At 47.2% G+C, this 12,204-nt stretch overlaps 1 protein-coding gene across 1 annotated transcript in view; it reads left to right on the forward strand.

Annotated features, from left to right (window-relative positions):
- The first annotated feature begins 1,084 nt into the window (after nt 1-1,084).
- CDYL (chromodomain Y like) overlaps nt 1,085-12,204 on the forward strand; it is a 149,248-nt gene continuing 138,128 nt past the window's right edge. The window contains exons 1-2 of the mRNA XM_070456986.1: nt 1,085-1,261; nt 4,466-4,606. Coding sequence (XP_070313087.1) covers nt 1,100-1,261; nt 4,466-4,606 — 303 coding nt within the window. The 5' untranslated portion in view covers nt 1,085-1,099. The remainder of the gene's footprint in view (nt 1,262-4,465; nt 4,607-12,204) is intronic.

Here is a 12,204-nt window from a genome sequence, read left to right on the forward strand (position 1 = left end):
AGCATCAAAGATACTTGTCCTGAAGGCATCAGCTGTGTGGTTCTGAAGCTACGAGCAACGTGAAGGGCACCGCATCACCCATGAGGTGTTCTTGCCAAACATATTTAATTGTAATCGAATCAAGCCTCTGGTTCCTTTTAAGTTCCAGATGCAGGAAAATCAGAGGATGGAGGAACCAGCTGAGCAGGACTGTAAGGAAACCATCCAACAAATCCAGACTGTGGCCATGCAAGGGAAGTGGTCCAACCACTTCTACAAATCAGTGCATTTGGGAGAAAGAGGGGGAGGGGGCAATTATTCTAGACAAAGAGGGATGTTCTTGACTGGGTCTTGTTTTGAACAAACCAGATATGCAAACTATGTGGGGGACAGTTGAGGAAATTTAAATATGGGCTGTGGAATTATTTGTTTAGTTAGGTGTGATATTGGTATTGCAGTTATGTAAGAGAATGTCATTTTTAGAAAGGAGCACTCAAGTATTTAGAGGTGAAGCTTTGGGGTATATAAAATTTAACTTTTAAATGGTTTAGAAATACATTAAATACATATATTTAATATGTGTATATAAGGACCATATACAAAGCAAATATGGCAAAATATTAAAAATTATTCAATTTAGGTATATATTACATGTACTTATACTTTTCTATTTTTCAGTATTATTTGAAATTTTTACAATAAAAGGACAAAGTAAAAAATGAAGAACGTAAAATTGATAAAAGTGCTAAATAAAGTTGTCAACAGTTGTTTAACAAATATTTGACACATACACATACAAAACATTTCCAACGTTAAAATTTGTCCTAGAAAGAAGGCTTTCAGATGGAAATTTCTCGATGGAGTCCCTGGAGAGAAACGTTTGGAAACCACTGCTCTAGATGCGATATTTTCTAGATCAAATTAAAATAAGGGAATGCTTGGCCTACGCTAAGAGTCCCTGGAAACCTGCTCGTCTGGGCCGCGTTTGTTGAGGGCCCCTCAGCCCCACGAAGGATGCTACGGCCAGCAGCAGGTGATGACTGCTCCGCAGCCGGCAGAGGCTGGTGACAGCGCCCATTACATCACAGAGGGGCCTTCTATGAGGCCGGGCCCCGGCCTGATGAGGGAACAAGCGGGGGAGCGGCTGACCGGAGGCCGTGTGGACGGGGACGCACACTGGTTCCTTGAGCAGAACACCTCTCTCTACCTAAGAGCGTTCCTCCTGGAAGGCGATGAGTTTCCAACGGCAGTGTCTTCAGACTCATCTCAGCGGACCGCGCAGGTGGGTAGAAAGCAGGGCGGCGGGGGCGGTGGAGAGGCAGCCAAACGCCACCCCTGATTCACCCGAGACCTCCGCTTTCACAGGCTTGGCTTACGGAGCCCCGTGCTTTTGAACAAAAGATTCCGTTTAAACAAGGGTTCTGTAGCTTGACAAGAGTTTTAGAACTACGGTTACGGGGAGCAGAGCGTGCCATAGAAGACAGCACACACGCCGCCGACGCCTCCAGCGCAGGTTTTCATGTCGGGTCGCGGGGAATCCCTGCACTTGATCTTAGTGGAAAGGCCGCGAAGCGATTGGCCGGCGGGGAATCCCTCCAGGTTTCCTCGGGAGGCACAGAACCAGGAACACGGAGTTTCAGAGACGAACTCTTAGTCACAGGGCTCGGGACGAGGACCCCAGCTGGGAGGTAACACTGGAGCACCCGAGGCTCCAAGGATCACACAGAAGAAGGGCCTGAACTGGAGGAACAAGGGAGGAAAAGAGGCAAGGGACATCGCAAAGAGAGAAAATCCCAGACGTGGTGACTAACTGTTCAGGGGATAGAAGCAAAGGGGGAAGTCCCCAGGCCCATCCAGGCTCTCAGTCGGACACTGCTTGGGTCCTGAGCAGGTAGAACCGCCCTGACAGAATGACACGCCCCGGGCGGCTGCAGGAACCCTCGCGCGTTTCTCACCATTCTGGAGGCCGGAAGTCCAAGATAAGGTGCAGGCAGACTTGGTATCTGGGGGACGGGGTTCGCGTCCTCGTTCACAGACCGTGTCCTCCGCCAGTGGGAGGGATGAGGGAGCTTCTGGAGCCCCTGATGTAGGGGCGATAATCCCGCCCGTGAGGGCTCTCCATCTCATGACCTCACTGCCTCCCAAAGGCCCCACCTCCTAACACCATTGCACTGGGCATCAGGTTTCAACATTTGAACTTGGGGGACCAGGCATTCATCTCTAGGAAGCCAGAGAGAGAGAGATAACTACAAGGAACTCCATCTGGGGCCTGGGGGTGATGGCAGGACACAGCGGGCGCTGCTTATAGGCAGTCAGTCAATCCATTGATTCCTGCCATCGTTTCTATTGATGTTTCATCACCCAGGACTCTCAACTCGGCTTCCTCATTGTCTGGTTCATTTCTGTCTCCAGTATGTCCCCTGGAGCTAGCCACCCCCACCTCTCACCTGAATTACACCCCGAAGTACCCTGACCCTTCTCTGCTTTGTCCTTAGGGCTTCCCAGCTGGCTCAGGGGTAAAGACTGCCTACAGTGCAGCAGACAGGGGTTCGGTCCTTGGGTTGGAAGATCTCCTGGAGGAGGGAATGGCAATGCGCTCCAGTGTTCTTGCCTGGAGAATCCCATGGACAGAGGAGCCTGGCGGGCTACAGTCCATGGGGTCCCCAAGAGTCAGACACGACTTAGCAACAAAACAACAGTACAGCTTGTCCTTCCACAGTAGCCACGTCGTCTTTTCGGATTGAAAATCTAATTTATTTTACCTCTTTTGCATTTGCATTAAGAAGGAACTCCAGATTAGGATATGGTTGTTGGTTCCAGCCTCGAAGATCCAAAAGGCAAGATAAAGCTAGCCAGCTCTTCCCCCAGCCTCGGCCCCAGGGGGAGCTAAGCGCTCTGCAGCCCGCAGCCAGCTGGAAACCCCTACGCTTTCCTGACCTGCCCCTCCCAGCACTGCCCCCTCCCCAGAGCCGCCAGGAGGTCACAGAAGGCCTTCTAAGAGTCGCTCCTTAAGAGACAGGTCAGGAAGTGAGGGCACATTTATCTCTGTATGGAAGGCAGGGCCTCCTCCAAGCAGGCGTGAACCAGTCTTCCTGTGGGTGAGAAAACAAACACCCAGAACCGGTCTCACCACCGCCCCCTCTGAATCAGACCCCCACCTGCTGCCCACACACGGCCGTCCCTCATCATCCGGGCTCTGCCCACGCCGTCTCCCTGATCCAACACCTACACGGCCCCCACCGATGACCCGGCCTCAACCGGGGCACTTCTCCAACGTGGCAAGACTGCTGTGCCCCCGGAGGATTCTGATGGAGAAGACAGAAAGTGAAGTCACAGCCCTTTCGTCTCTCTTACATGCCAAGCATTTTACGTCCAGCACTTTATCTGATCTTCCCACATTCCCCTAGAGGCTTAGTCCGGTCACCTTTGACGCTGAGAGTCGAGTAATCTGTCCAAGATCATATCACATCATTAGCAAAGCGACAGAACTGTAATTCAATGCCAAACTGCTTGATTTTTTTTTTTTTTTTGCGCATCATATGATCCCTGGCCATCCAAATCCCTTTCCTGAGCATTTAAGAGCTTAAAAAATCTGACTGTTAAATGGGTGCCTTGTTTTCACACAAGTGACACCTTAATTTGTAATAGTTAATATTATCCTCACAACATTTAGTTTTTTGATGACTTCAGTATACCCATCATCCACCTTGCCCACCAAGCCTTATACACACACACACACACACACACACACACACACACACGCCCGTCTTAGGGATTAGGCCGTTCCTCTGCCATTCTTGACACCTGGCCGTCTCCACACCTAACCATGTGTTTCTCTGGACCCTGTGCCTCTGGCCCGCCATCCACTCTCTGCTCTGAAAACACGCCTCTGGGCCCTGCTCCTGCTCCCCTGGGCTGGAAATGAACCCTGTCCTAGGCTCCAACTGAACATCTCATTACTGCTTCCTCATTTTCTGAACTTTTGTTTAAGACGTTATGGGTGTGTCTGCCTAATAGAGCATAGGTCACTTGAAGACGAGAACTACCTTCTGGTCATCCTCACGCACCCCAGCCTATTAGAAAAGATAAAGAAAGCCAGTGATGGAGACAGTCCTTATGGTGTGATATGGACACAATTCCATGACCAAAAACGACAGCTTTCCACCCTCCTGATGACCTCCTCAGGTCCTTGGCTTGCTTACTCCTTAATATATTGTAATACTTCTTGCATGTTGGAGGAAAGCAAGATACTGACATCTATCATGGAGAGGAAGAGCAGGTCTGACAGCTTTAAGCACCTTTTCTTTATCATTTTCAAGGCGATGTTCCTTCCGATGCAGTGTTAATGATGCCTGTAGCCAGAGCACAGAAGGCAGGCTTGCTCACAAACTCCATCCGGACCTCAGGAAGAAGCGACGTCCTGGGTGGGAGCCTCCGTTCTGACCGGGACTTTAGTAAATTCCTTTTGTTGGGACTGTAATTGCAGGTGGTGATCAGAGGCCGCAGAGACCCCGGAAGAATTTTATGGCATTCCAGACAGGACACAGGGCAGCTTGGAGGAGAAGCAGCAATAAGACTTGGCAACACAGCGAGGGTGTGGAAGAGTTATTTCCGAGGAGAGACAATGGTAAGACCAACAACTGATTCTGGTGTAGGAGGACAGAATTCTTAGAGGGGCATCTTTTATATCAAGACAATGATTTCACTGGTCTGAACTCAGAAGTGGTTCAACACCAGCATTCTGGAAACCAAGCTCTCCTCTTCTGGTACCTTTCAATCTTCTCCCATCTGATGTCTCTAAATTAATTTTTTTTGTAGCCAGAACTTCCATTTTATTTCTGTGGCTACTTTCGTGTCTCTTACTGCTGTCTTTAATAACTTTTAATGACCTAAGAAATAGTTGGCTGAGTTCCATTTTCCATTTCCTCCAAGTCCAACGATGGTGCATCCTACGCCCTGTAGTGTACAAATACAGAGGAGGCAGCGCTAATTCTTTCTGCCTTATCTTCACCCCAGCATGCCTGGACTCCTGACAGGGCAAAACAGAGTGGGAAAGTGGTTTTCTACCTTGCTAAGAAATAGCAAGCAAGCCCAGATGTCATGAGTTCCCAGCCCACAGAGGTCGTCTGTGTCTTGCTGCGCGTACTTCCTTGAATATGTCTTTCAGTACCTCCCACCAGAAAATCACGGGGCAGGGTGACTCACGGTGCATAGCCACGAGTGAGACAAAGACTGTGTCGGGGAGCTCTCATTCTGCAAGGGGAATCAGGCAGGTGCCCAAATCTACGCAGGTAGCGGGAGGTCGATGCCCCGAGAGAGGCAGAAAGGGCTGCAGAAGATGGAATGAGAGAGAGATTTCATCCCATCGGGGAAGACTTTGGTGGAGGTCCCAGCCAGTTTGGGGGACGTTGAGTTTGCAATCAGTTTGCAAGCAATTCAAGTGCAAGGACTCACAGGCAGTAGGGACATGGGCCAGAAATCAGGAGGAAGAGGGTGTGTCTGGGAAGTAAAGAGCCCAAAGTTATGATGGGAAGAGTTCATTTTCAGTTCCCCAACTTCTGTTGGGACTACAGTAAGTCCACTACGTATGAATCTTCAAGTTTCAAACCTTTCAAAGTTGTGAATGTGCGTTCACATGTCCAATCACCTAAGTGTGTTCATGTGTCTGGCTTGCACTGTTGCATGCCTGCATCCTCTACAGCTGGTCGTGCTTCTGTGTACTTTACAGACCTGTACAGAGTACAGTACACAGTATCTTTATTTCAAGCCCAGGATGTCCAGAAGGAAGCATAAAAGCAGTAATGATGTGGCTGGTACTACTGTAGTTTTTAAGGGAACTGTTCCATAAGGTTTGTTGCTGTTCGCTCAGTCATGCCCAACTCTTTGCGACCCCGTGGACTACAGCACACCAGGCTTCCCTGTCTTTCACCATCTCCCGGAGTTTGCTCAGACTCAAGTCCATTCAGTCGGTGATGCCATCCAATTATCTTGTTCTCTTTCCTCCCCTTCTCCTACCTTTAATCTCTCCCAGCATCAGGGTCTTTTCCAATGAGCCAGTTCTTCACATCAGGTGGCCAAACTCTTGGAGTTTCAGCTTCAGCATCAGTCCTTCCAAGGAACATTCAGGGCTGATTTCCTTTAGGACAGACTGGTTTGATCTCCTTTCTGTCCAAGGGACTCTCAAGAGTCTTCTACAACACCACAGTTTGAAAGCATCGATTCTTTGGTGCTCATTGGTGGTGGTTTAGTCGCTAAGTCAGGCCCAACTCTTGCAACCCCATGGACTGTAGCTCACCAGGTTTGTCTGTCCATGGGATTCTCCAGGCAAGAATACTGGAGTGGGTTGCCATTTCCTTCTCCGGGGCACTCGTTAGAAACGTTTTATTTCTGGATTCATTCTTTATTTATTATTTGGGCGAGAAGTATTATAAACCTATGAAGATACAGTATTTATAACCGATTGTGTTAGTTGGGTACCTAGGCTAACTCTGTTGGACTTAACAAACCAACTGGACTCATGCACGTGCCCTCAGAATGGAGCCCCTTCCTGGGCAGGACTCACTGCTGCGGGGCGCCTCGGTCCAAACCCCATGTGCAGCCGGGGCTGTTCATTTCGCAGCAGAGAGACTTCCTCCTGCAGCTGAGACCAAGGGCTCCTGCTTAGGCAAAGGTGCAACTCGGTGTTTAAAATGAAAGCTTTTTTCATTTGTTCTTGTTTATTTCAGATTTTTTTAAGGTAATACCTTTCGTTTGTTTTTTATTTTAAAAGTATAAAATTTCTTCTAAAATGTCACTTCTATCCCTGCCACCCAGCGATGATACACTTCAGAGTACCAAACTTCCCTTTTTAGTTAATGCAACTAATTCACATTAATACCTGCATACTGATTTTTTGTTACTTGCATATTTTTTTAAAAAAACACCTAGACGTTGGTAGTCATGACTTTTGGTATTATTTTCTCTTTAAGTAGTATACTCTGGCCTTCTTTGACAAACGCATCTACAGCGTCATTTTGGATTTCTATAGTGTGTTCTATCTCCTTATTGACAGATATTCCGGTTATGTCCACTTTCATACTGCTTTTAGATAATTCTGTGATAAACATCCTTGTATGTGCACCTCTTTGCCTGTATCTGGATGGTTTTCCTAAACATAAATTTTTAGACCTAGAATTACAGGGTCCAAGAGAACACACATCTGTTTAATCTGTATCAAACAGATGTGTTTAATACAATTGAACACACTTTTAATGAAGGAAATTAAAACATAATTAAGAGAATTAAAAGCACATTTCACTGTATTGATACACCCTGTCCTTAGAACTTAACACCAAATGGTTTAAGCGTTGGCCCCATCTTACTTCCGTTTAAATACTTCCCACCAATCACGTGCCCCCCCAGCCCATCCCTACACCCCTCTTGAAGCCCCCATTCTTGCAAGGCCTGAGCTATTGGCTAATCCCTTTAATCAATAAGAGACTCGCTCTGTCTGCACGGCATTTAGTGGCCCATTTCATGAACATTGGGATGATGTGTGAAGCCACAGGAATGGTGATGTCACAGACTACAGAGGCAGGGAATTGTTACGAGGCAGCCCCCCACTGCTAACCCTCAAAGCCCGTTTCCACCCAGATGAGGTATTCTGAGTTAAAATTAGTTCATCAGTGTGAAATATTCTTGATCTTTTATCAGCATCATCTCTGCATTAAAACGGTCACCAGTTTCACTTTGGGGAGCTCTTCCCACTTGCTCTAGTACACCTTCCTTCACCATCACAGAGAAAGGAAATGTCTCTGCCACCACGAAAGCAGAGTTGGACCAAATCCTGCCCACTGGTGGGCCAAGTCACAGGTCCTTTGGCCTCTGTCTTCCTTTCTACAGCGCATTTCAACTCAGGATGGCAGCCCCCAAATTACTAAGTCCACTGAACTCAAACTCTGTCACATTATCAGCCACAAACATCATGCCCTGCCCCATCTGTGGCAAGCTGCAGAAGTCAGGGAGAGTTTACGATGGGAACCTGAGATCTTATTTCATGCCCTTGCTGCTCACTGAAGAAAAAAAGACTTGTTACTTTTAAATACTGAGTCAAATTGTTACAGATTTCACAAGAGTACAAAAGAAAAGGATAATTGAGTCTTAAAAATTCAGCCTAAATATATATATATATACATATATGAATATACGTAACTTTTAAAAACCTAACCAAAATGAGTGGCTACTGACTTTTTCTTTCCCTGAGTTTGATGTTTGAATTATTGGCCTCCCAATGTCAAATTTTGTTTTCTATTGTCCCCTTACATGTAGTGGGTATTCAATAAATGTTTATTACAGGGGACCAAATTGAATACACTTAGGTCAATATATTTCATGCATTCCTAGTGGTTGTTTATGGTTGGAAAACAATATTAACAACAACCATTTCAGTGTAGAGATAACACCAAAGAGCAATGCTGAGACACCCGAGGTGAGTTTTCTAAATTCTAATTTTACCAAAACCAGTATCACAAATTTGTGATAACTCATCCGACTCTTAGAGGGGAACAATGATTTGGGAGCAAAAGTGGATCAAGAAAATTGATATTCAAAGGCAGGGGTAAAAAGATATATATGTGAAATTCTGGCTCCCTACAGTGAATAGTCAAAAGCTCTCCTACCAGAAAATAATACTTTGAATTGAGAAGCATTCAAATCACAGTAAATTTCTAACCCAATTAAATTTCTTCTCCCAGGTAGCCTATGTACCAGAGCAGTGTGACAGCTGTTAATACTATCATTTAATAAACATTTCTCTAATGGAAAAAGATAAAATAATAAAGCTATATTCCAACATGTAAACAGAGATTTCTTCTTAAAAGGTTAGCTTTGTTTGTAGTTGCTGTTTCCCAACCCCCCCGCCCAACACCAAACTGGTCTATCTCTTAGGAATTAAAATATTACCAGTAAATACTGGCAAACATATCAGTAAATATGCCAGTAAACAGTAACACAAAGAAATGAAACATGCTCTTTGTAACTTGTGAGTATCTTCCTATCTTCTCCGCAACACACTGGAAGGACGGGGAAACAGGAACCGATCCATTCAAATGCCTGCAAGTATCTTTCGAATCAAGAACTATATTCTAGAAGCCTGGTTTTCCGCTGCGATGTCTTTGCCACTCTCTTCAGACTCCCTCATAAGCCCTTACGCATCACTCCTTGATTCTTACTAGCTCTTCGGTGACTTCCCCTGGGGAGTAAACAGACTCGATCAGACAGAACTCGATAAAGCATGGTCTCTTCACATTACAGGCTTTGCCTTTAGGAAAAGCATTTCAGACACAGATCTTCTCAGAAGTGGGAAATAGTCTATCATTGTTTAGTAAAACAACTTTAGTTTAAATATTATCATAGAAATCTTTTGAAAGAAAATGATCTTCAAAAATCATTTAGAAACGCTATAAGAGTGCATGCCGTCGTGGGCACCTCATCTGGTACGCCCAGAACCGTCCTGATTTCAAAACAAAAAGTCCCAAGTTCCCTCAGGTCCAAACAATCGGGGACAATCATTTACCCTATTATAAGCCATCTTTGAATGAAAATATCAGAAAAGTCAGACAGCTCCATTTAATTAAATTAGAAAGCCTTTTTAGTATTAAGTAAAACAGCCGGTGGGAATGCCGCAGGGAGCTCAGTCTGGTGCTCCGTGACAACCTCGAGGGGTGGGAGGATGCTCCGGAGGGAGGGGATAGATGTGTACCTGTGGCTGGCTCGTGTTGACTGCAGGGCAGAACGCAACCCAACAGGGCAAGCAACTATCCTCCAGTTAAAAATAAGTCAGTTCTTAAAAAAGCCTTTTTTGAATGTCCTGCTGTGTATAGGGCAGGGGGCTGAATCAGTCAGGGTTCGGTCAGAACCCAGGCCAGAGACAGATGGCACAGCCAAATGGGGTAATTTGAGAAGAATTTCATTAAAAAAAAACAAACGACAAAAACCCACCGGCAGAGCTGTGGGCGCAGTCAGGGAAACCTACGGGATGCGTCTGGTGTCCGGGCAGGCGGGAGACACTGGCACCTGGAGGGGTAGGGGCGGGGTGTCTGCAGAACCGGGAGCCCCCGGGGGTCCCCTCCCCCTGCGCCCACCCTGGGCAGGGCTTGGCTGGCAGTAGCAGTGCCTCCCATTGGCTGGACCCCCTGGACGGCGGGGGAAGGGCTCCTGTGGACGCCAGTCCTCCACCCTCCGCATCCTGGCCGCCGAGCAAAGTGGACAGTAAGTCTGGAGGGGCCCAGAGAGACGTCATTTTAAAACTAGGAGAAATTTTGGAGCATCCTTTTGTTGTTGTTGCTGAGTTGCTAAGTGGTGTTTGACTCTCTGCGACCCCACGGACGGCGGCACGTCGGGCTTCCCTGTCCTCCACGATCCCGAAGTGTGCTCACACTCGTGTGCGCTGAGTCGGTGACCATCACCGAGGAGCCATCCTCAAAGATGTGCGATGGGCTGGGGCAAATACGGCAGCCTGACGCACACTCGGGCCTGGGACGCAGTAGAAGTGTCCATGTTCACAGAGAGGAAATCTAAGCGCTCCTCCCACGCTCGGCAGGAAGACCCTCTTGCCCATACGTAGGGGGCTTCCCGGGGGCAGCCTTCTGCAGCCCAGCTGCTGTGGGGAGCGTGGACTGAGACAGCATTGGCGACAGCAAGCAAGTCGTCCCTCTTCACGCAATCTAACCAAGTACTCTTTGCTTTTCAAAGCCCAGTTTTGTTTTTTCCCCTCTTTCCCTCTCTCCATCCATCCTTATCCCTCAGCACTGCCAAAAGAAATTAAGATTTTCAAGTACCTCCTTTTGATACTGCATTTAATGGAAGCTCTGACTGGTCACGGATTCTCCTTCTTGAATTTTCGCTGACAAACTGCTTCCAGCTGCCCTCTGGGGTGGGACGCCACCACAAGGAAATGCAGTGTTAGCTGGGGATTTCAGCTGCCACCTGGGGGCTTGAGGTTCTCAATGGACGCTATTTAGCAAGGCCGGTGGTGAAATGGTGACAAATGGTATGTTGGCTTTTTTTTTTCTCGAGTCTGTGGTTTAGGACTGGTTGGTTTCAATCTTACTGGCTCTTTTTTTTTTTTTTTCTGTGTTACCAATCTTTTCCACATTTAAAATCCGTTACTACCTCTCCTACGGGGATATGGCAGCAAGCTTGGTGCTGTTGACAGAAGCCATTTGTTGGTGAGAAGGTTCGTGTGTTTAGACTCCTGGCAAGTACTGATTTTTAGAGTCAATCCACGCTACAGAATTTGTTTATTTTCTTAAGTTTTTTTTTTCCAACTCACAAAATAGTTTTCCTTCAAATTGTTATCACTCCACTGACAAGAAATGACCTAGACGGTTGCTTCTTTTATCTCTGCTCACAGCTGGTCAAATTAGGCTTGTTGGCATCTGATGAGCCAGAGATGGTCCGCATCTGAGCCCCTTTTACTCTCCAAACATCCCCGCCAGTTTCCCTGGCTGGTGAGTCGTGGCTTCAGGCTCTGCCCCCTAGCCGTCACCCTCCTCCTCCCCACCCAGAGCCACTTCTTTTATTAAATTTTTTTTCACACTTAAGCAATTCTTCATTAATACTGTAATTTCATATGTCAGCCTTGATGAAAATCCTCCAAACTGTCCCCATATGTCACTCAATGTTTTTCGTTACTGTTGTTTTTTTATCGGAGCGTAGCTGACTTGGGATGTTGTGTTAGTTCAGGTGTATAGCGTGGTGATTCAGTTATACACATTTCCTGGCCTTCCGCCTTGGCCAGAGCTCTGGAGGCTCCCTGGCACAGCCTTCTGCCTGCATCCTTCCTGGTTCTAGAATACTTCTAACCTGCGCTGATCACTGGCTGAGCTACAAAATGGAAAAAGGAGGGGAGCTGGGCAGAGAGGCCATTGAACTAAACTGTCCAAAGGTCGTGAGAAAGGATGGTCTCCGCTCCACGCCTGATGAGGGGCCCCGGACTCCTGCTTATTAAAGGGGAAGATCAGAGCCACCGGCGTTCCGGCGAGGCTGGCAGAAGACATCTGGTGCTGGGGTAGCTTTCTGCTTCTAGCAGCAGAGAAAGCTGAGACCATCGCTCCTTCAAAGAGACGTCATGGGCTCAGGGCCCCTTCTGTGCAGGTCATATCCTGCCCACCCCAGCCATTTTTCTATAGTCCAGAGCCACTTGGGGTATCATCAACAGGCAACTCAAGCTATTTGCACCATGTC

Source organism: Odocoileus virginianus, chromosome 27 (genome assembly GCF_023699985.2).
Source record: "Odocoileus virginianus isolate 20LAN1187 ecotype Illinois chromosome 27, Ovbor_1.2, whole genome shotgun sequence".
NCBI classification, from domain to species: domain Eukaryota; kingdom Metazoa; phylum Chordata; class Mammalia; order Artiodactyla; family Cervidae; genus Odocoileus; species Odocoileus virginianus.